The following is a 22,866-nucleotide window of genomic DNA, read 5'->3' as shown; positions in this document are numbered from 1 at the left end:
GGATGCTATGGGGAGATGCTATAGGGAGATGCTATAGGGAGATGCTATGGGGAGATGATGCTATAGGGAGGTGCTATAGGGAGGTGCTATAGGGAGATGCTATGGGGAGATGATGCTATAGGGAGGTGCTATGGGGAGATGATGCTATAGGGAGGTGCTATAGGGAGGTGCTATAGGGAGATGCTATGGGGAGATGATGCTATAGGGAGGTGCTATAGGGAGGTGCTATAGGGAGGGGTTTGGGGGGTGCCGTAGGGAGGTGCTATGGGGAGATGCTCTGTGCTGTCACCAGCCCCCGCGGGGGCTCAGGAGGGCTATGGGGACCCCGCAGCGACATCTGGGGGTGTCCCGGGGGTGCTCTGGGGGCGCAGGGAACTCACCGTGCGTGTGTCCCCCCGGCCCGGCCCCGGGCGCCCTACTCCCGCCCGCCGCGGGACGCGAACCCGCGGTCCCGGGGTGCTGCGGGGGCGGGGCTGGAGCGAGGCCGGGGCGGGGCTTGGGGCGGGGCCGAGGCGGGGGGCGGGGCTCTGGGCGGAAGTGGCGCCGGGATTCAAAGCGTCGGTCGATGCGGAAGTGGCGGTTGGTGGCGGCGGGGGGAGGCCGGGGGGTGAGGGGGAGGTTTTGGGGTCGTCAGCGGTTGGGGGTGCCCAGGCTGTGAGGGGAGGGGGGTACAGGGGGTGGGGGGGGTGTAAGGAATGGGGGGGGCGGGTTGAGAGGAGGGGGGGTGCAGGGGTTGGGGGGGGTCAGGGAGTGAGGGGAGGGGGGTGCAGGGGTTTGGGGGGGGCTCAGGGGGTGTAAGGAATGGGGGGGCGGGTTGAGAGGAGGGGGGGTGCAGGGGTTGGGGGGGGTCAGGGGGCGAAGGGGGGGGGTGCAGGGGTTTGGGGGGGGCTCAGGGGGTGTAAGGCATGGGGGGGGCCGGGTTGAGAGGAGGGGGGGTGCAGGGGTTGGGGGGGGTCAGGGAGTGAGGGGAAGGGGGGTGCAGGGGTTTGGGGGGGGCTCAGGGGGTGTAAGGAATGGGGGGGCGGGTTGAGAGGAGGGGGGGGTGCAGGGGTTGGGGGGGGTCAGGGGGTGTAAGGCATGGGGGGCCGGGTTGAGAGGAGGGGGGGTGCAGGGGTTGGGGGGGGTCAGGATGGGAGGGGAGGGGGGGTGCAGGGGTTGGGGGGGGTGAGGGGGCGAAGGGAGGGGGGGGTGCAGGGTTTTGGGGGGGGCTCAGGCATTGTAAGGCATGGGAGGGGGCCGGGTTGAGAGGAGGGGGGGGATGCAGGGGTTGGGGGGGGTGAGGGGGGGGGGTGCAGGGGTTTGGGGGGTGCTCAGGGGGTGTCAGGCATGGGGGGGGCCGGGTTGAGAGGAGGGGGGGATGCAGGGGTTGGGGGGGGTCAGGGAGGGAGGGGAGGGGAGGGGGGGTGCAGGGGTTGGGGGGGGTCAGGGGGCGAAGGGAGGGGGGGGTGCAGGGGTTTGGGGGGGGCTCAGGGGGTGTAAGGCATGGGGGGGGCCGGGTTGAGAGGAGGGGGGATGCAGGGGTTGGGGGGCTCAGGGATGGGGGGGGGGTATAAGGGGTAGGGGGGGGCCTTTTTGAGAGGAGGAGGGTGCAGGAGTTTGGGGGGGTCAGGGGGGGAGGGGGAGGGGAGGGGGGTGCAGGGGTTGGGGGGCTCAGGGATGGGGGGGGCCGGGTTGAGAGGAGGGGGGTTGCAGGAGTGGGGGGGGGCCCAGGGGTGAGGGGTTGGGGGGGTGCAGGGGTTGGGTGGGGGGGGGCTGCGGGCGCGTGTCGGGGTGCCCGGGGGGGGGGGACAGGATGGGACCCCCCCCCCTCACGCTCACCTCCTCTGCCCCTTCCCCAGGGCCGAAGCCGCTGTGCCGGGATGTTGCCCCCCTGGATGGAACGTCGGCAGGGGGCCGGGGAGCAGGCGGGGGGGCGTCGGGAGAGACCCCCCCGGCAGCGCTGGCGGGTGCTGGCCGAGAGGAACCCCAGCGTGGCCCCCGTGGGCGCCTGGGTGGAGAGCGGCCCCGGGGGGGCCCAGCAGAGCCTGGCCTTTGTGAGTGCTGCTGGCCCTTTCGGGGGCCAAAAATTAGCTTTCCCCCCCCGCCCCCCCCCCCTCCTTTGGGAGGCGGGAGGGGAGCCGCTCCCGGAGAAGAATTAATTGATTTTCATCATTTTCTGGCAGGGTTAAAAGCCACCGTGGCGTCCTGTCTCCCGGCGTCCCGCTTACGCGAGCCCACAGTTGATTCCCTGCGTATAAACTCGGGGTTTTTTTAGGAGAAACGCGTCGGTTTTAAACACGAACGGGGTGGGGGGGGGAGCGGGGGGGGGGGGAAGGCGGCCGATGCTCTGCTCGGCTCCCCTTGATTGCTTAATTACTCGCACTCCGCGCTTTTAAATTTGAGCCGGACCGCCGGATTTTTCAACGTTTCGCTAGAAGCAGCTAAAACTCGGCAGGTTCGTGCCGCGACGCGAGGGGTTTGTTTTTTTTTTTGTTTTTTTTTTTTTTCCCCCCCCTCGCTATTCCCGGCTGCTCCTCGCTTGAGTTGTAATTCCGCGCCGTAGTTTTGCGTTCCAGGTGCCCGTGCCGCGGCCGGCTCAGCAACCCCCGCCCCGTACCCGCTGCCACTCTTCCCCTTCATCCCGAAAAGGCTGTCGTTGAGCCGAGGTTTTATTCCGCGTTGCTTATCTTTTTTTTTTTTTTTGTTTTGTTTTAAAAATTAAATAAGTGGAATGTTTTTAAGGGTCTGGAGCCAATCTCCACCGTACCCCGTTAGAAACACTTAGGAAAATCTTTATTGCTGCTTATCTCGGGGATTTCTGCTTTGAGGGTTATTATACGAGGACTAAAAGTGCATTAAATATAAGATGATGAGTTCAGTCCCCCGTAATTAATGCCTAAACGTTACAGAAGCTCCTGCCCTTCCGCCGTGATTTATTTCCGTCTTGTCATTTAAATCCGGAAAGGTCGAGATAACGTATGGAAATGAACCGGCTCCATATTCCCCGTAACTTCCATCCCAGCGCCAGGAAACTTCGGGGGGGGGAGCCCGACTCTTCCCCGCCGCTCCGGGGAGAGGGGGGGGAAGCTCCCGGGCCTCCCCGCCGGCCGTGGGAGCTTTCGGGGGCAGGTGAAGGTGCGCGGGGGTTATCGGAGTTTATTTAATATACCTCTATCCGCCAGCGGATCCTGTTAAAAATAGACGTATTCATCCCTCCCCCGTCGGAATTGCTCACGGAGCGGAGCGGGCCGGCCGCGGTGTAGCTCTGGCTGGGTTTCGGTGCGGATTTCTCCCCGTTTTCGTGCTCTGGTTGAGCGTGCTGACCTTGCTTTGCCTGCCGTTAAAGTTCCCGGCAGCCAGCGGGATGTCGGGAACGTCCGACCCGGCGTCGGCGGTTAAGCTGGTTTTTCGCTCGCCCCTTTTCCTCCGTCCCTTTTTTTTTTTTTTTTTTAAGGTCGTCGCCTTAAATCTTTGACTTCGGATGGTAAACCGCTTCCCCGACGCGCCTCTTCCAGCCTTGCTCTTGCGCGGCGTTAACGGGATCAGAGGTTGGCCTGTTCCTTTCCCATCCGGGCTTGGAATATTTGAGCATCCTTTCGTTGGGAGCAGGAACTGGGAGTTGCCGTATGAGGCTGCCTTTTTTTTTTTTTCTTTTTTTTCCTTCTTTTCTTTCGGTGTGTCGCAGAGGTGCGCGCGCTCCGTATCCGGCCAGCTACGTTCCATCCAAGCTCATAATAATTAATTAGAGCTTTTCCCGGCTCTTTACTGCACGGATTTTGAAATAAAACATCGTCGAGTTCGCTCCGGGTGCTGCTTTGCCCGGCTCGCGGACTCCGGGTGTGGGAAGGGCAGGTGGAATCCGTGCCGCCGTAACGCCGCGATGTGGCAAAACTGGCTGTAAAACGCGCTTTCCCCTCTCGCAGGCGGCAGCGTCGCGGGTGGAGGAGGAGCTGAAGGAGCGGGAGCGGGAGAAGGCCGCCAGCCTGCGGCGCTTCCAGGGAGAGGTGAAGCAGCGGGTGAACCGGCAGGTCAGGACGCGGAGAAAGCAGCAGCTGCAGGAATCCTGTGAAGCAGTAAGCCGGATCTCCGGAACAGCGTAAATCCGGGTGGGGGGAAAAAAAAGAAAAAAAGCCGCCGCCCCACTAGGACCTCGAGTCAAGGGGTTAGTAAGAAAAAAAACGAGGAAACTCTTGGTCACAGCAGACCCCGTGGTGTCCCCTCCAGCGAGGTCAGTGCGTGGCTCGCTCCGGCGCCGGGCCGGAGCTATGAACTGGGTGTCTCCCGGTCGAGTTTTGATCACGGCACCTCCTTTCCGCTGCCCGTTTTTCCAGGGCGAATGGTTTGCGAGCAACGCTTCGGCGCTCTCTCCCCGTTCCCGCTTCCCCCGTGGGTTTGTTTCAGGTTATCCCGTGAACGTATTTAATCCTTTCTGCTTTTAAACAACTGCCAGGGAGACTCGCCGGAAACTCACTGCGGAGCAAGAAGGGAACGCGCTGAAACGGCAACGGTTTTGGCCGCCCCTGGGGTGTTTGGGCTCATTCCAGGGCCGGGGAGGCACGCTGGAGTGGGGATGTCCTCGCCTAACTCCGCTAGCACGGCTCCGTCCGGAGAGCCCGATGGCATTTTGTGCCCCTCTCGGCGCGGAGAGCAGAAAACGTCCCTCCCCGAAAACGCCACCAAATTGAGCCGGCGGCTCCCGCATGCAGCACGGGTGACGTCCTGCCGGCTGACGGTTTTTAACACCGGGGGTCTGTCTCCCGGCAGGCGGAGAGGGAGAGCTGCCTCGCCGCTCGGTATTCGGCCTCGGCGCTGCGTTCGAACCCCAGGAAGAACACGTGCCTGTTCCGCAGCCGCCCTGCGCCCGCCATCTGCGGTCCGGCCGCCCCGGCGCAGCGGCTTGGGGACCACGGCGAGCCCTTCCAGCAGCGAGCCGCCCAGGTCAGTCCTTCCCCTCCTGCGTTTTTTCCTCCCTGCTTCGTCAGGCTGGTGGCTCACGGTTTGAAACGGAGGACGGGCGATATTTCTCTTTCCGCCCTCTTGACGACGCATCTCTAATTATTGCTATTTTTTTTTTTTTTTTTTAATTTTTTAAATACCGCACGAAAACGCGGGCTCGCGTTTCCGCTCTGGTTTGCTGCGTGTTGTCCTCCCTTATGGAGGAGGGCGTCCTCCGTAGCCCCCCAACCTGACCGTAACTCTCCTCTGGGAGGATGCTGCGGTTCAACTTGGCCCCCCCCGGCCTCTAGATCCAGCGGATTTTCCCCCCCCGCGGTGCCGCAGGGCTGGCGTGTCCTGTTGGAGAGGCGGCACTAGGTGGTGCCACCTCATTGCAGCTTGTCTCCTGCAGCCCGGGATGGCGAAATCTTGGAAAAACTGCCTTAAAGGGGCTGGTTTGAGCTGTTTGTTGGGTTTTTTGGGTTTTTTTGTTTGTTTGTTTGTTTTTTTTTAAATAGTGATGCTTACGCAGCACGCGGCGCTTTGGAAAAGCGTGTTGGCCTGGGAGCTGGAGTTGGCTCCGGTGGAAGCGCCGGCTTCCCGTGGGGCGGAGGATCCCCTGTGGGGGGGACGCGGGGGCAGGACGGTCGGGGGACGCGGGACTTGTGACGCCTCAGCGGGGAGGTTTGGGAGCGGGTGAGCTGTCACCGAGCCCTCCGCCCTACCTGGGTCAGGACGTCGGGGCACCGCGGGTGACCCCGTGCCCCTTTGCCAAGCTAATTGTGCGTCGAGTCGCGCTCCCTTGGTTAAAGCCCCTTGGTTTGGAGCGGGGTACGTTAAGAGATCTTTTGCGCGCGGCTGAACTTCTTGGCGTAGCCCTCACAAGCGAGCAGCCGCTGACCCTTTCTTTTTCTCTTGACCTTCCGTCGTTAACGGCAGCTTAGCAAAACCGTGAAGCAAGTGCGGCGCAGGCTGGCGTCCCGCAGAACCGTGCCCCCAGGAGCGGGTCCCCCCGAGCTCCCCGGCGGCGGCTGGAGGCGAGAGGTGAGCGAGGGCTGCCGGCGGGCGGGGTGGGAGGAATCGCCTCGCGTGCCGTGGAAGGTCGGGCTCCGATGGGCAAATCCCAAGCGTAGCTCAGGGAGTTCCTCCAGCAGAAGCGAAGGGAATTGGGCTTTCGTGACCCCCGCCTGGTGATTAGCCCCCAGAATTCCGCGTCCTGCGGGCTCTCTCCCTCTGTTCTTGCTGCCTTTCAGAGGAGGGAGGAGGATAAAGTGGGTGAAAACCTCTCTGTTTGCAGGGGCTGATGGGAGGTGAACTAGGAAACGGGAATTCAAAATAGGTATTTATTTTTATTTATTTTTTTTGTAAAGGCTGGGATTGTGATCCGGGTGTCTGGGTGGAATGTGATGGTCAGCCCTCCCCGTAGGCGCCTTTTATTTTCTTCAGCGAACCTCAGCAGCAGTTCCCCTCGCATCAGCGCCTTGGTTTGTGCGGGTGGCAGAGATCTGGGAGGGTTTTCCTCGCCCGGGGCCGACTTCTGGTAGAGAATGGCTGGCACTCGGCTGCTTTCCTCGAAGCGGCGCGCGTAAGGAGGTCGGGCCCCAGCGCCTCACCTTTTCGTTCCGTTGCATTTCATCCTGCTTTTGTCACTCCCCGTTGCGAAGAGCCGCTTTGTGTCGCGCTTATTGTCCCGCTTGCCGGTGCCGAGACCTTTCTTGAACGGACGTACTTTGCCTGGCCGTCCTGGAGAACACCAGCAGCCACCCACCCTCATCTCTTTGTCTTGCTGCCTCCTCCAGAGCCCGTTGCCTGCCCACCTTGCAATTCTTCATTCCCAGCTCTTTCCGGGCTCCGTCAAGGCTGAAGGAGACCTTGGCTGGCTGTTACTTAGAAAATACCTTTTATGTAAGATATTTTCTGCTGCTCCATCTCTTCCTCCTCCGCGTGCTGTTCAAGGAAGTCAGCTTCGCGAACAAGAGTTGTAGAAAGAGTATAATTACGGGTTCGGAAACCTCGTTATCTATTTGGGACGCTAGACGTACCTTCATTATAAGTCCTCGATGCGTTCAGGCTGCTCAGCAAGACGGGAGCGATTCATTACTTGGCTATTAGCAGCGCTAAAGCCTCGCGCGAATAATACGGTGGCTCTACGGAGGGTTCCAGAAGATGGCCAGCGGGATGCGTGGGAGGCCTGTGGCCCCGTGGCGAGTCATCCGGAGCAGTGGGAAAGAAGGCTGGGAGGGATCGGGGAGGGGTGGGGGGGAGGTTGGATCGGGGCCGTCCTCCCACCACGGCCTTGCTGCAGCTACGCTTAATCTGTGCGTTCTTCCAACCTCTGCCCGGGAGGACTTAACGGCTTCCCTAGTCCATTTATTCCGGGAGGAATATAGGGATTTATTGCACGACTCTTGTTTTATTACTCTAAGAGACCGGGGTGGGCGGGTGGGGGGAAAAAAAGCTCTACTATTAAGCTGAATCTTTGCCGCGGTCACACTAGGCAGGACAGCAGCTTTTTCCCGTCTCTTCGGATGCAAAAGATTTTAATTACCCCTGGTAAGCGCTGCCTGTCCTGGTTTGAGCGCCACAGGCCTAATTTCTCTTCTAAGGTTTGGGAAAAACCGCACTTTTAGAAGACTCGAACGTCCGAATTGGTGAAAATAGTTGCTTTATAGCCGGCTGGGCTGGGGGAGATTCGGGGTGCGGGTGTTTTCGAGCTCGCCGGCTGCGAGGACGAGGAGGAGCGAGAGCCGGGCGCTTGCCCCAAGCTGCCAACAGGGTTATTTCACACCCCGAACGGCGCATGGGATAGAAAATCAGAAAGTTTGCCGCGTGGTTCGCTCTCTCCCTCGCTGGTGGCCAGCCTGAGAACTCCTCGCCCCGGTGCCGGAGCCCTGAGCCCTCCTCCTCTTCCTCCCGACGCCGCAGCGCTCGCAGCGTCCCCCATCTGCCGTCCCCCGCGGGGAGCGCACGGCTTACAACTGATGGAACGGGCTGAGGATAATCCTCGTGCGTTTTTATATGAGTATGGGGATCAATATCGGTTCTTTGGTATTATCGTTAGTTATTTAGTCTTATTCTATTAAATCTATTTATACATGAGCCCTCGGGTTTCCTTGTTTTCCCCGATTCCCCTTCCCGGGCGGGGAGGCGTCACCGGGTGGTAGAATAATTGGTCTGAACAACAATAAATCGTTGCGGGTTTCGCGGAGCGCCCGCCGCCGTGCCCTTTGCGTTTGTCCTCGCCGCGTTTCCTCACGCTGCCCGTTCCAGCCGACTGCTTTGGTTTGCGCCCGAGCCTGGCTTTTAGCCCGTTCCGCCAGACTTCGGCGGCGTCGAGGGGCTCGGTGGGGCCGGCGAATGTCATCGAGGTGCTGCTTGCTTCCGTCGGGGCCGGGCTGATAATGAAATTACTCTTTGTTTTCGTGCCGTGAACTCCCGAGGCTGAATTTGGGCGGTGTTTTTAATTGGTATTGCCCCTCCCGTGTACTAGTTTCCATCTCGCCCGTGATTCTTTACAAAAGCGTCGAACGGGGCGGTGTCGACGGCGAAGCTGAACTCGAGATACCCGTCTGCTGCGCTTCGCCCCGGGCCTCTTCCTTCTCTTGCAGCAGGAATTCAAACCAGCTAGACGCAACTTGCTCTTGACAAATTGGTGCTGGTTGCCGCTTATCTTGCTTTCTGGCAGCTTACAGGCAGTTTGCAAAGTGATTTCCTCTTGGGTTTTGTTTTGTTTTGGTGTTTGGATAATCCGAACCTCCGCAGATTCCGAGGGGAGGTGGCAGGGGGCCGTTAGCGGCTTCTCCGCTCCTCCTGGCGGTAACCCAGGGCAGGTCCTGCCTCCTGAAAAACCTCAGCTTCTAGCAGTAATATGATTATTTTTATTTTATTTTATTTTATTTTTTTCTTTCCCAATAACAACCCGTGATTTTTCTTGCCGCTTCCGTTAGCTCGGAGCGAGCCTTGGGCTGAACGCCGATGCCCAGAAGCGTAAATCGCTTGTTCCTGGTGTCCTCTGACGGCCGTCCTCCTTTGAGCGGCGAGTCCTTTAGTCCCTCTTGCGAAAGCCTGGCTCCTTACCTCCATCTCTCCTGTTTTCCTCATGGCTTTGGCCTCACCGGGTTGTTTTCTTGTCTTGTCTCCCGCGTCATTCCTTGGGTAATCCCGACCCGCGCTCCGCTTCCTCCGCGCTCGCGTGGATGGCGGGCGCAAGGAGAGCTTGGGATTTAGCCAGGCTCGTCTTGCCCTGCGCTGCTCGTCCTTCCCCTCCGGCCGGGTCGTTTACGTTTGCTCAGTTTAAAGGAACTTCTCAGTTTAAAGCAGCTTCTCCGTCAGTCCTATTTTCTGCATTTTTCTCCTTTTTTTTTTTAATTTCTTTTTTCCCCTTCTTCCCTTTAAAGCGTGGCATTCCCTGCCGTCAATGGTAAGCCATGCTCCCAAAATCATTGCTCTTCCTCTCTCCCAGAGATTTCTCTTCAGGTCCAAAACGTCCAGGGAGTTTCTTCCCCGCTTTCCCGAGCAGGTACCGAGATGGTAGTCGCGCGGCAATGACCCGTCCGGTGTTTCGGATGAGTTCACCGAGCCTTCGGCCTCTTCTCCTTTAGGGTTCGGTAGGCCACCGTGGGTCCCCGGCGGGACAGCACCCGCGTTCTCCCCAGTCGATCATTCTCCCAAGTTAGGTGGGTGGTTTTTCCCCCCCGGCCCCGCTCCCAGTTTCATTTCCTTCTACTTTCCCAGCGTCCTCACAAAGCAATAAGCGTTGCCCTCTCTTCCCTTGTCTCCTCACCAAAGCAGCTCTTCTGGGTTGTGCCTTTCGTAACAGGGTCGAGGGGGTAATTTCTACGCCTATCAAATAATTCCCTGTTCAGACGAACTCCGGGCCGTCCTCCCTCCATCCCGCCCCGCAGCGGAGCCATCTCAAGGCATCCCTGACCTGTCGATCCATCCTCTCCCTCTGCCAGCAGCCCTCGCTCTTCCCTTCCCGGCGCGCTGGAGGGACGGCAAGGCAGGGAGGGAAGGGGGCGGGGGGAAGAAAAAAAAAAAAAAGAAAAAAAAAATCCTGGCTCCAAGCTGGCTGCTGGCATTCTGATTTTTTGAGTTTGTAGGAAACAATCTGCCGCCTCTCAAAATATTGTTAATCGCCGCGGGGGAGCCTGCCCGCTTACCATCTGAGGGAGCACGCTATGTACTCGAGCGTCGCTCCGGCGATCCCGCCGCGCCCCCCACCCCCTCCCAGACTCCTTGTGGTTGCAAAACAGCGCCTGGAGAGGTCTTCTCCTTGTCTTTCCCTCGCCGCCCCCCCCCCGTCTGTCCCTCTGTTTCTGCTGTGGGTGAGAACGTTGTCACCAGTTACCCTGCAAAATGCGGATTTTTCGGGCTCTCGCGCCCTGCCGGTGACGCTCGAACGCGTTATAGAATCACGGAATGGTTCGGGATGGAAGGGACCTTGAAGACCATCCAGTGTCCCCCCCCCCTGCCCTGGGCAGGGACACCTCCCACCAGCCCAGGTTGCTCCAAGCCCCATCCAACCTGGCCTTGAACCCCTCCAGGGATGGGGCAACCTGGGCCAGGGGCTCACCGCCCTCACAGCAAACGATTTCTTCCTGGTGTCTCATCCCAATCTCCCCTCTTTTGGTTTGAAGCCATTCCCCCCCTGGCCCTGTCACGCCGCGCTCCGGCAAAAAGCCCCCCTCCAGCTTTCTCGTAGGCCCCCTTCGGCTACTGGCCGTTGCGTCGCTGCTCGCCGGATCTCACCTGACTCCACAGAACAAGTGCCCTCGGGTTAAAGCTGCCTCTTAACCTGGGCGCGAGGACGTGGAATTTGCCCTCGGCACCAAAGCAGCCCCATTTGAATTCCGTATTTACGCCTCTCCCCTCCCTTCTCCTCCAGAAACCAGAGCCTTCCGAGATGGCCGCGGCGCCCGCGGAAGACGAGAGGGAGGAACTGCTTCTAGCGGGACATCATGATCTTCCAGCAGAGCTGCAAGACCCGGGGACGGCCCCGCATCAGGCCCAGCAAGACGACGACTTCTACATCAAAATCGAATTTGCAAAAGTAAGACGCGCGCGGGCTGGGCCAGCTGGTCCCGAGAGGTTCGAATCGTTGGGATTTGGATTTATTTCAGCGGTGGTTGAGGCTGCCGCTGTGGTAGAGCGGTTGCTCCCTCAGGCCTGGTTAACTCTGAAGCCTACTGTGGTCAAAACAGGCCGGAGAGCAACGTCAGAGCGAAAGGGAGATTGGCCGCTTCTGTTTCACCGCTTTCATCTTACAGCTGCGGCTTCAAAAGGGGTTTTATTTGCGCCTGCCGCGTGATGCCAGTTGGCCGGCGCTCAGCGGAAATCGCAAACGGAGCGTGCAATCGCATCATACGCTTAACCGAACTCCCAAACTGCGGCCCGCAGGACCTGCAGCTGCCTCTGGTCCGGCTGCCCAGCTGGCGGGCGGAAGAGCTGCGAGCGCTGCGTCGAATCAGCCCCAAAACCTCCGAGAAAAGTTAAAAAAGAAAGCTTTGGAGCGGAGGAAGGAGCCGCCCCGGTGCGATTCCTGGGCCTCGGGGCTGGCGAAACGAGGACCGAGCTTGATGTGTTTATCGATTCCTCTTTTGTTTTCGGGCGGGCTTTCTTTAAGCGTGTCTGAGGTGCGGGAACGCGTCCGCGCTGATTACCTGGAGTAATTAGCAAACACTTGATGGCTGTGGCAGCCTCACCTGGTGATTAGTCCAGCCGGGAGCAGAAATACTGGCTTGACAAATACCGAGGAGCGGAGGGAGGAAGGCAGAGGTTCACGCTGAGGTCTGGGGGGAGGTGGCGGCTGTTGAGCTCCCTCGATGCTTTTTTTTTTTTTTTTTTTTTGATGTTATTGGTGTTATTGTTATTTTTCTCGCGCTCCCCGAAGCGCGCAGCGCAAGCGTGGGGAGGGGAGGCGTGAATCCACGCTCAAACTAAAGCAGGAGCCTCCTCCGAGGAGAGCTTTCGGCCGAGCGGTTGGCGCTGCCGGCTCCTACGCGGAGGTGGCGCCCCGCGTCCCTTCTGGCGGGTGACAGGAAGGAGAAGCCGACCTGTACCCCCGGGGGAAAAGCGCAGCCCCGCTGAGGACTGTAGGGCTGCAGAGGACTCGCCTCCGGCGAGGCGTCGCTTGGCTGAGGGAGAAACTTGACCGTGAAGAGGCTGATGCCACTCTCGTACGTTCTCTTCCAGCCCTGCGACGGGTCGGTGAAGGACTCGAGCTCGCCCCAGCCTCCTCAGGGACTGGACGCCCATCACCCATCTCCCCTCGGACTCTGGGCTGGCGTCGACCGAGAGGAAACTAAGAAGCAGGTTGGTCTGCTGGAGCCAAGTCCTCGTTGCTTCGGCGCCGGGAGGTATCGAGCGCGGGGGATGCTGCTGCCTCACGGAGCCTCGAGAGCGGCCTTCGCGTTAACGTTTCTCAGCGTTGATGGTGTCTCAGGCTTTGGGCGAAACCACCGGGTTCTTTTTTTTTTTTTGAAGGTCACGTTGTGACGGCAAGCGCCACCGTCCCGTGCTCCTCCCGCCGAATCCGGGAGCCGAGTAACGCTGGGGGAGAAACGGGCTCCGTTCGTTTTGCCTGGCGCGACGAAGGCGTCGCTTTCCGTAGTCGCAGGGAGAGAGAGAGGAGCTGCCAAAAACGCTTCAAAAAAAAAAAAAAAACCCCCCAAAAAAAGAACAAACTCCACTTTATCTTTGTCGGGAATATAAAGGTTTCTCCCACCTCAGCGCCTCACAGGCATCGGGGTGGCGCCGCGGGCCTGGTGCCGAGTGTCCGATCTACCAGCCTGCCTCCGGGACGGTTTGGCTCGTGCTGACGCAAAGAGCCGATGTTTCTCTTGGATGCCTAAAGGAAGCGACTCTTCTTTTCCTGCTTCCCTCTGACGTGAAGAGGAACGCTTCCCTCTTCTTTTGTCGGCTTGCTCGCAGCCGAAAACTCGGAAGGAGCTGGAGAGAATTGCGGGGTTTTTTTTTTGGGTTCCTTACGAGCGTTTTCCGACAAGCTGACCCGTCGCGGTTTCTAGACGGCGTGACGGCAGCCGGGGCTCGTCAGGCTGCTCCTTCCCCCGGCGGTTCCCTCTGCCCCTTGCTTTTTATCTCCTTGGCTCCGATCTACCCCGAGATAACTGGTTTTGCAGCACTCTCTTCCGCCTGGGTTTTTTCCATCCAGCTTTCTCCGCTCTCAGCCTGGCCGTCCCCTGCTCCTGTATCTCCGGCGGCGCGGGATGCGTTCCGCCGGGCGAGAGGGGCGAGCTCAGCCCGAAACTCGTGGCGTTGAGGAGGAAAAAATCCACATCTTAAACTTTCTGGCGTTGTGGAGCTCCCGTTAGCTGTACACCCGCTGGTTGTTGCCACGCGGTTGGGAGGACTTTTGGTGGGAGCTTTAGCCGGGAGGTTTCCCGGCCTTTGCTGCGTCCCCGAAGCCCGGGCACGAAACCTCGTCGTGCTCGGTACCGCACGGGGTTGTTCCCTGCGGGGTTCTCGGGTTTGTCTCGACAATGAGTTCACAGACTCAACGGACTGGCCGGGGTGGGAAGGGACCTCTGGAGATCATCTCCTCCAACACCCGGAGCAGGTGGCACAGGAACGCGTCCAGGCGGGGGTTGGAATGTCTCCAGAGACGGAGACTCCCCCACCTCTCTGGGCAGCCTGTGCCAGGGCTCTGCCACCCTCAGGGTGAAGAAGTTCCTCCTCACGTTGAGATGGAACTTCCCATGGTCAAGTTTGTGCCCGTTGCCCCTTGTCCCGTCCCCGGGCACCGCTGAGAAGGGCCTGGCCCCATCCTCTTGCCCCCCTCCCTCCCTTTAGCTCTTGCTGAGCGTTGCTGAGATCCCCCCTCAGCCTGCTCTTCTCCAGCTGACCAGCCCCAGGGCTCTCAGCCTTTCCTCAGCACAGAGGTGCTCCAGCCCCTCAGCATCTCCGTCGCCTCCGCCGGACTCTCTCCAGCAGTTCCCTGCCCTTCTGGAACCGGGGAGCCCAGGGCTGGACCCAGCGCTCCAGGTGCGGCCTCCCCAGGGCAGAGCAGAGCCGAGGGGGAGGACGACCTCCCTCCATCTCCGGACACGTGCTCTTCCCAATGCGCAGAGTTTGCCACCTCCGTGGTTCTGCGCGGAGTGGGCCCGGCTCGGTGTTGTACATTCACTATTTTTTTTTTTTTTTGGAGGTATCGGCTTCCAGCGATCCGCGTTGTCCCCCGGGTGGATCGAAATTCTCGGGCGTACAGCGGGTGGAAGCGGGAAGCGGCTCTTTTACTCCCAGGAAAGCGAGAGTTTGGGAATTTTTTTGGCTGACGGAGCTTCCGTCCGTGGGAGTTTCAGCGAGGGATGCTGGTACCCGGAGGTGTCTCGGGCCTCCTCTCCCAGCTGTCTCTCCAGCTTCTCGGTGCTGGGGCAGGCGCCCAAGGAGATGTTTGAGGATCTCGGGGGCGGGGGGGAAAGAGGGAGGTTTCTCTCCAGAAATCAGCCCAACGCCGCTATCGCCCGATCCCGGATCCCTTCTCCAAAGGTGCCTCCTCTTTCCCGCAGCGTCAGACCCAGTACCTGAGGTACAGGCGCCTCTTCATGAATATCGAGCGAGAGCAAGTGAAGGAACAGCAAAGGCGCAGGGAGAGGCAGAAGAGAATCGCCGGGTGAGTACGCGGGGGTGGGGGGAGACGGCGTCACCCCCTGCAGGGCGCGGGCAGGGAGGGGAGGAAGGAGGTGACACCCGAAGCCGGGAAGGTCTCGGGACCCAGGCGCCGGCGGTCGGGCGGCTCTTCCGCCGCCCCGGTGCAGCGGCGTTGAGAAGACGGCCCAGCTCGACGTGAAGCCGACGCGCCTGACGGGTGGCGTTGCGCCTCCGTGGCCCCGAGCCGCCCCCCCACCCCCCCGCCATGGATTAAAAAAGCCGCTTGATCAACTTTTGAAGTACTTCGAAAGAAGGGCCGTGATGCGAGCGCCGGGCCTGAAGCCCGACTTCTCCCCGGGGTTTGTTTTAGCGCCCAATCCGTTAAGCCCGGGGGTGGGATTCGCTTGGCCGAGCTCTCCGGGAGAGAGCTCCGGGGGCCCTGCCGGGGCGCTCCGCGCTCCTCTGCTTTCTGGGTAGGAGTCGGGAGGCGAAACGTCGGGCCGGGAGAGTCGCGGCTCCCCAAACCCTGACGCTGGGGCACCGATCCCGAGACCTTGGGTCTACGTTTAGAAACTCCGGGGGGGTGAGGTCGCGTCGTCGTTATTAAGCTGATCTTATCTCCGTGGGGGTTTGTTGTTTTTTTTTTTTGTTTTTTTTTTTTTTAAAATCATCAGACCCTTCACCTTCCCAGCTATAAACGTCACGTCAATGTCAGAAGAAGATTTCCTAATATTTGCGCCAGAGTTGAAAACTCCGCGTAAAAGTGTCAGCGCTCGTTTTGGTGCTTCGGTCGTCTTCCGTTGAGGGCTTTGTCGAGGAGGAGCTCTGCGAATTCCCACCAAAAATAGGAAAGGGGCTCTAGATTTATTTTATTTATTATTATTTTTTTTGTGTGTCTCTGCCTTGCTCTTAAATAAAACGATGGAGCTCCGACCTCCCGGGTCTCCACCCGGCTCCGCAGCGGGCAAGGCCCTGTGGGAGCCGGGGGACAGGTACCCCAGGGCAGGATTTTTCCCGTTTTTTTGGTTTTTTTTTTTTCTCCCCCGTCTCAAGAAGGGCTCCTTCAGCCGCGTTCCTGACGTTTAAATTGGCGCTCGGGAGCTTCGGAGACCTTTCCCTGCCCTGCAAGTGCTGGCGAGACACCGGGGACTCGCTAGTTAGTGGAATAGCTTTTTATTATAGCGGGTTTGGGGGTTTTTTTTTTTTTTTCCGCCCCCCCCCCCCCCTCCGGCTTGCTGGAGCCGCAAGCTGCGCCGAGCTTATGCGGAAAAGAGCTGGTTTTGTAATTACTTCAGTGTAAAGCCTTAAGTTGGCCTTGGCCTTGGTTCCTACGGCTGAAGATTTACGGCGGGGCAGTTAAGGCTCTATTACCACTTCATTTAAAAAACAGTTTTGGAGTTTATAACCCGACTGGAGAAGTTTGGCTTCGGCACTTCCCCGCCGGACGTCAAGATTTTGACCCCCGCCGAAGGGCGGAACGTCCGAAAATGTCTCCTTCGATTACGTTTGCTTCCCCCCGGCTTCTGCCCAGGCGGGATTTTTGGTTTGGTTCGGTTCGGTTTGGTTTTTTTTTTTTTTTTTTCCTTCTTTTTGACTGCCTTTCGGCAGCCCGGAACGCGCGTTCTCGCACTCGGGGCTCCTCGGCGGGACCGAAACGGCAGACGCTTCGGGTGTAAAGCCTTTGCGCCGCGGAACCGCCGCTCGTCGAGGGAACGGGCTTCGCCTTTGGTGCGATTTACGCAGCCCGGCTCGCACGGGAAGGGCCGGAGGGCCGCGTAGGTGCGAGGGAGATTGGAGGAAATAAGAGGGAGATTCGGTTAAAAATGCCTCTTTTGGAGGAGGCGTGGGATCCTTGGGGCTTCTCCACTCTTCCCAGCACCTTTCCACGGCCCTGTTGCGCTCCCCGGCCTGGAAGTCGCAGGGATAGCTTTAGGGTCGGGGCCGAGCTGCCCCGTGATCTGACAAAATTGGGGGGAAGCGGAGCTGCCGGCCCTTTCTGGCGGGGTATCCAAGAGCCCAGGCACCGCGCTTGGCTTGGGGAGGCCAAAAGAGCAGCTCTTTCGGGGAAGTGGGGGCCGGCGGGGAACGGAGGGAGGGATGAGGGAGCTCCTTCCCTAAGCCGGCGCGCGCCTGCAGGATTAAGAGCAAGACGGAGAAGCAGCGCCGGGCGGAAGAGCGGAGGATGCAGGAGGCGGCCGACGGGCAGGAGCCCTCCCTGGGAGAGGGAGCCTGTGAAACCCTGGCCCAGCTTAAACTGGAGGAGAGGAGAGCGGAGAAGGTCAAGGATAAACGGCAGCGGAATAAGGAGTACGCGAGGTACGGCCGGATCCCCTCTCCTCGCCCGGAGCCGGGTGTTGCTGGCAGAGGTGAATGTTTTATCCCTCGCAGGTACGTCGACGCGCTGAGAGCCCAGACGAGGGAGAAGATAAAACTGTATAACATCGATTTGCCCCCGCTGTGCTCCTGCGGGTCCGATTTCTGGGGCTCCCACCCGGATACCTGCGCCAACAACTGCGTCTTCTACCAAAACCCCAAAGGTAGGAGCTCCCGCTTCCGCCGAGGAGGCCCCTGGATCCACGTCCCTTATTATCCCGGGAGAAATCGAACCTGGCCACACCTTTCCCATGTAGATTTGCTCCTACAAATCTCCGGAGAAGGCGAGCTCTGCTGCTCCTTTCTAACTCAGCCTCTTCCCTCCGTCCCTTCGGGGAGCTCGGGGTGGGGGGACATCGTCGGCAAAGCCCCGGCTCTCCGAGGCGTTCGGAAACGCTGCCGTAATCCAGCCGAGCGTTGGGAAGCGGGGGCGGCGGGGCAGGGGGGAGGAGAACCGTAAGGCAAAGACGCCCGGCACAGAAAAGCTCTTTGCCCGAAACGCTGAATATTCTGTTGGGAGGAGGCAGGAAGGTGGTGGAAATCGTCTTAGGTGACGGCACGCTCTGATCTCCAGTACAGCTCGGAAAAGTACGCGGCCGAGCAACTGGGAGTCATCTTTTTTTTTGGGGGTCGGGTGGAAGAAAATAGAGAAATTGGGGTTCTATAAAAATCTTTGGCTTTCCTGCGTTGGCTCGCGTACCGCTTCGTACCCAGGAGCGTGCGGAAAACTCCAGGCACGTCCGTTTGTCTTAAAAACCCCGTTCTTCTCTCTCTGCTTTACGGCAAAAGGCTGAAGCCGAGCCCGGTTTTGGGGCCGTAATTGAAACTCTCGTCCCTTAACGCTGCTTCTGTGTCCCCGTCCCCCCCCCGTCCCCCCCCAGCCTACAGCCGGGCGCTGCTCTCCCTCCTCTCCTCCTGCGTCCCGACAGATGGGAGCCCCGCCGCCCTGCCGCCGCTCCGCGACCTGGCCTCTCTCTTGGCTCGCACGGGGCAGCGTCTGTGACGAGGACGGCCGCCCGGCCCCCGCCTCGCGTCTTGGCACCCGCTGTAAGTAGGGAGCGGGGCCGTGCCCCCTTCCACCCACCACGGCACCTTCGCGCTCCTCCCCGGGGGGGGCTCAGCCTCGCGCCTCTCCGCGCCCGTGGGTGCGGAGAAGCCCCTCGCTGGCGGGGCCAGCTTTCTAGGCAGACGCTTGAATTTTTTGGCGTTCGGCCGCACAATAAATTGTTTCCCGAGGTTGGTTGTCTCAGTGGGAGTGGGGGGGCGAGATCTTTTGGGGTTAAAAAACCCCCTCCCCCTTTCAAAACCCTTCCTTCCCCGCTCCCTTCGCTCCGTTTCCCTCTGGCTCCTGCCAGCCCTTGCCCCTCGCCTCACGCTCCGGGTATTTATCGCTCCTTCACTTTCTTCCGGGTGAGGACATCTCCTCTAATGCCATCCACCCCCCTCCCTACCCGCCTTCCCTCTATTTTGCTGCGGAAAGGAGCTTTTTTTCCTAGGAGAAAAAAAAAAAGTCTATATTATTCATCTCCAGGTGAGCGGGATTCTTCCCTTCTCCTTGGTTTTCCCCCTCCCCCCAGCCCAGGGATGCTGCTTGTTCCCTTCTCAACTTTGAAATCCCCGAATCGCTCTCTTTTCCCAAAAAAACGACGGCGGCGGGCTAACGGTGGGGAGGTTGCACTGTAACCCCCCCCCATTAATATTTACTCCTCGCCGGGCCGCCCTCTCCAATATTAACCGGGGCAGGAAGGACGGGCGCCCGAGCGTGCCGCCTCGTTTCTTTACCCCGTCACCATCCCGCGACCCCGGGCAGAGGTAGGGGGGAGGCGTTGGAGCGGGGCCGGGGATGTTCCTCCGTTTCCTCGCTCCCCCTTGGAGAATCATTCACCGCTTTCTTCGCGGCGGCCGGCGCTATTTATTAACCGCCGTTTGCGTCAGGGGGAGACGCCGCCGACCTGAGAAGGGGTGTTGAGGCGGAGTCGGATGCGGCCCCGGGAGGTTTTTCGCGTGTGCCGGGAGCCAGGGAAGCTCCAACTGCGTTTTTTTGAGGGATTTCAGGGCAGCCGAGGACAAGCGGTTCCTTGGCAGCTCCCCAAACGCTTGCTCACGGCCGGGGGACACCCAGCTTTCACCACTCCGGAGCGGCCCCCCCGTCCCCCCGAGGGTCGGGGTCTGGTTTGGGCGCTTAATTCAAAGGAATGATGTTTAATAAAGCCATCGCTGCTGCTCCCCGGCCTCCTGATCTGGCCCGGCCTGTGGCGTAAATGGCATCCTTTTGGGGGGGGGGGGGCGGCGAATAAACCCGAATAAACCCGAATAAACCCAAATAAACCCCAATAAACTCAATAAACCCGACAGCCTGGCTGGGGGGGGGTGGTGGGGGGGGGGTGGCTGGGCCAAAATCGGGGCGCCGATGGGAAAAGGGAGCGGGGAAAAGTTTAACCCGGCCTTTTCCGCCGGCAAAAGCGGCGTCTGGGGAAAATCCTGGAGCTCCGCGGGGGGGGGGGGGGGGGGAAGCGAGTGGGGGTGACCCCCCCCCCCCGACCCCATCTCCGCTGCCCGCCTTTGCTTTTCCCCCTTTCCAGCCGGATTTTAAGGCGGTTTATTGTTTGCAGCGGAGCGGGGGCCGCTGCCGTCTCGCCCCCCCCCACCCCACCCCCGGGACAGGGACCGGGGCCGGGGCCGGGCCGGGGCGGGCCCGGGGCCGGGCGGGGGCGGGGAGCGGCGGCCCCGCGGGGCGGTGAAAAGGAGCGGCGGGAGTAGAGGGGGGGGTGGGACGGACCCTGCAGCGCCGCCGCCGCCGCCCGCCATGAGGGCAGCGCTCGCCCCCGGGGTCCGCCTGCTCCGCGCCCTCCCCCGGGACAGCCGGTGAGCGGGATGGGGACACCGGCAGCGGGATGGGGACAGCCACTGGGCCACGGGGTCACTCGCCCGGGGACCGGCAGCGGGATGGGGACCGGCACCGGGATGGGGACCGGCGGCGGGATAAGGGACCGGCCCTGGAGCGGGGGACCGGCACCGGGATAAGGGACCGGCACCGGGATGGGGACCGCCACTGGGCCAGGGGGTCACTCGCCTGGGCACCGACACCAGGATGGGGACCGGCACCGGGATGGGAACCGGCCCTGGACCGGGGGACCGGCACCGGGATAAGGGACCGGCACCGGACCGAGGTCACTTGCCTGAGGACCGGCACCGGGGGCTGGGGACCAGCCCTGAGCCAGGGGGGGTCACTGGCCTGGGGACCGACAACAGGATGGGGACTGGCCCGGCACCGGGGTCGCTTGCCTGGGGACCGGCACAGGGATGGGGACCGGCCCTGGACCGGCACCGGGATAAGGGACTGGCCCTAGACTGGGGGAATCGCCCTCCTGGGGACCAGCCCTGGACCGGAGGTCACTTGCCGGGGGACCGACGCCGGGCTGGGACTGGCCCTGGACTGGGGGGGGTCACTCGCCCCGGGGACCCCGAGACCGACTCCGGCGCGGCTCCGGCATCAAGGCCAAGGCTTTTGGCGTGACCCAGGCGCTGTCCCGGGGACGGGAGGGCCACTGGGTCACGGCTGGGCAGGGGGGGGGCCACGGGGCCACCCCAAGCCGGGCAGCAGCGCCCAGCGGGCCTCGAGCGTCGCCACCGCGTGTGCCAGGCCCTCCGCGTTCGGCGGGACGCGGCCAACAGCGGCATTCCTGCCGCTTGCCCTCCCTTTTGGCCAGGTGGCAATTGAGATATTTCCATTTTGGGAGCCCGTTGCCCAAACAACCCCCTCCACCGGCTGCCGTTCTCCCCGCCAGAGCACGTCGGGGGGGGGAAACCCCCCCCCCCACAACCCCCCAGCAGCCGGCCGGGTCGGATGCCGCGCGTAGAGTTTCTCTTCCCCTTCCTCATCCTCGGCCTCTCCGCTCCCCTCGCATCAGCCTCCGCCCCCCCCTCGACAACGGCTCCAGCAGTGATTTCGGGGGGGTTAGGTATATTTTTTGGGGGTGGGAAGGAGGGATTTTTTTTTTTTTATTATTTTTTTTTTTTTTTCCCACCCCCCGGCAGCCCGGAGCGGAGAGCTGGATTTGCGGGGCATCTGGAATTGCGGGAGTTGCACAAAGAAGTGAAACCGCCAAGAGGAGCGGGACGGGCTAAAACCGCACCAAAAAAAAAGGCTTTTTTTTTTTGTTTTGTTTTGTTGTTGTTTTTTTTTTCCTAAACTCGGAGGAACCCCGTGACACTCCTCAGTGCCGGAGCCGCTCCCTGACCTTTCCCATCCTCTGCGCTGCCCTAAAACCCTCCCTAAATGCAGGATGGGGAGGTGCTCATCCCGCTCCGGATCCTATTTGGGATTCTCCAGGCTTTATCCCTCAATTTTCCCGGGAGCAGCGTCCCCGGCCCCCAGCCCAAATCCCATTTTTTTTCCCCACTGTTTCCAGCAAAAGGGATAAAGGCGCTGTTTGGTGGAGGAACCGGAGCCGGTGTCGCTCGGGGGTGTCCCGTCCCCCCCCTTTTCCCCGTCCCCCCCCCCAGCTCATCTTTAATTAACGCCAGGAGTGACGATGAATCAGCCGCGCTCTCGTGCCCTGTTTCCACCCGTGACGCCGGGAAGGCACTTCCTCACCCCCCCTCCACGGTTTGACGGCCCCAGGAGGATTCGACCGGGAAAACGAGCGGAAACGACCCCCCTTTTTTCCGCTTTCCTAAGACCCCGCGGGTTAAAGAGCGGCAGAGCCGTGTGCGCGCATCCTAAATTCGCACCCGCGTCCTGAGCGCCTTCGGCGGCGGCGGCTCCCATCCCCCTGTAGCTTATATTTTTCTCTCCGAAAAAAAAAAAAAAAAACCAAACCCAAAACCCAGGAGTTTATCCCGCAGGATAACCGGCGGCGGAGCTGCGCGGGCGCATCCTAAACCCGCGCGGTGGCGGCTCGCCTCCCCCTTTAGCTCGTGTTTTTCACCCAACCCCGTTAATTTTGGGGAGGGAGGAGGAAGAGCATGGCTGGCGGCGAGGCTCGGATGCGCCTGCGACGCACCCCGGCCAGGGTGGGCTTTGCCAGCCGGGATGGTGACAGGGTCCCCGTCCCGCCACCCCTGACCCCCCCCCCCCCCCCCCCCCAACCCCTCGCTCCGGCTTTTTCCCCGCAGGTACCGGGGGTTGACGTTGGTGTTGACCTTCCTCTGCTACACCAGCTACCACCTCTCCCGAAAACCCATCAGCATTGTCAAGGTCAGCGCCAACCTCACCCCCAACGGCGGGCAGAGGGGACAAGATGTGGGGTGGGGGGGGTGGGGGGGAATGTCCTCCAGCACCCTGATCTCCCCCCTCCTCTCCCCCCCGCCCCTACAGAGCCAGCTACACCCCAATTGCTCGGCCTTGGGCCCGAACCCCCGCAACGACTCCAACAGCAGCACGTGGTGCAGCTGGGCACCCTTCGGTAAGGCTGCGTGTGTGTGTCCCCCACCCTCCCCGGCACCCCAAAAACTACCCGGCCGAGTCGGGTTCCCCCTCTCTGTGCCCAAAGCCAGGTCGTGGCCAGAGATTTTTGGCAGGGGGCCGGCTGCTCGTTAGGCACCCGGAGGTAATTAAGCAGCTCGCATCCCGCCCTGTGCCCCCGGGGCCGAAGGGCAGCGAGCGGGTGGTGAAATCGGGGTCGGCACGGGACCGGCTCCCAGTGCTCGATGGCACCCGGCCAGGCACCGAGATCCCCCCCCCCCCGCCACCGCCGGGGAGAAGGGGGTTGGGGACAGGAGGGGACGAGGACGAGGAGCCAGTGGCCACAGGGAGGGAAAACAAGATGGGACCCGGGCTGAGGTGGCCTTAATATTTCTTTTCCAGATGGGGACAACTACAAGGAGCTTTTTGGGGCGCTGGATAACGCCTTCCTGGTGGCCTACGCCATCGGGATGTTTATCAGGTACCCTTCCCCTTTCCCCAGTTTGCACCAGTTCACCTGTTTTCCGTCAGGGTGGGGTTGTGCCGCCGGGAAAGCAGCCGGT

The 22,866-nt window shown here is 60.9% G+C and overlaps 3 protein-coding genes across 13 annotated transcripts in view; 2 read left to right on the top strand and 1 right to left on the bottom strand.

Moving 5' to 3' along the window:
• HEPACAM (hepatic and glial cell adhesion molecule) overlaps positions 1–448 on the bottom strand; it is an 8,225-nt gene extending 7,777 nt beyond the window's left edge. The window contains exon 1 of the mRNA XM_074561273.1: positions 381–448. The gene's annotated coding sequence lies outside the window, so the exon portion shown is untranslated. The remainder of the gene's footprint in view (positions 1–380) is intronic.
• The window catches only part of CCDC15 (coiled-coil domain containing 15), a 22,817-nt gene extending 826 nt beyond the window's left edge, over positions 1–21,991 (top strand). Inside the window, exons 1-13 of one of the 6 annotated variants that reach the window (XM_074561262.1) lie at positions 43–579; positions 1,839–2,033; positions 3,903–4,052; positions 4,744–4,917; positions 5,854–5,958; positions 10,802–10,966; positions 11,184–11,549; positions 12,109–12,228; positions 14,442–14,545; positions 16,660–16,839; positions 16,912–17,060; positions 17,778–17,943; positions 20,935–21,991. In XM_074561262.1, the coding sequence (XP_074417363.1) occupies positions 265–579; positions 1,839–2,033; positions 3,903–4,052; positions 4,744–4,917; positions 5,854–5,958; positions 10,802–10,966; positions 11,184–11,549; positions 12,109–12,228; positions 14,442–14,545; positions 16,660–16,839; positions 16,912–17,060; positions 17,778–17,899 (2,145 nt within the window). In that variant the 5' untranslated portion in view covers positions 43–264 and the 3' untranslated portion in view covers positions 17,900–17,943; positions 20,935–21,991. Of the gene's footprint in view, positions 1–42; positions 580–1,838; positions 2,034–3,902; positions 4,053–4,743; positions 4,918–5,853; positions 5,959–10,801; positions 10,967–11,183; positions 11,550–12,108; positions 12,229–14,441; positions 14,546–15,197; positions 16,047–16,659; positions 16,840–16,911; positions 17,061–17,777; positions 18,133–18,376; positions 19,157–20,934 lie in introns of those variants that run through there. The other 5 variants (XM_074561263.1, XM_074561260.1, XM_074561264.1 and 2 more) reach the window with 5 other exon arrangements.
• Positions 19,667–22,866, top strand: part of SLC37A2 (solute carrier family 37 member 2) — a 10,256-nt gene continuing 7,056 nt past the window's right edge. For all 6 annotated transcript variants that reach the window (XR_012584082.1, XM_074561270.1, XM_074561269.1 and 3 more), the window contains exons 1-4: positions 19,667–19,761; positions 22,015–22,096; positions 22,217–22,304; positions 22,706–22,784. Coding sequence is in view for 5 of the 6 variants with exons in the window: in XM_074561270.1 (XP_074417371.1) it covers positions 19,703–19,761; positions 22,015–22,096; positions 22,217–22,304; positions 22,706–22,784 (308 nt within the window). In the remaining variant the exon portion in view is untranslated. The remainder of the gene's footprint in view (positions 19,762–22,014; positions 22,097–22,216; positions 22,305–22,705; positions 22,785–22,866) is intronic.

This window comes from Larus michahellis, chromosome 17, assembly GCF_964199755.1.
Source record: "Larus michahellis chromosome 17, bLarMic1.1, whole genome shotgun sequence".
Lineage (NCBI taxonomy): Eukaryota > Metazoa > Chordata > Aves > Charadriiformes > Laridae > Larus > Larus michahellis.
Note: the sequence above shows the minus strand (reverse complement) of the source record. Positions and strands in the feature narration are given on the sequence as shown.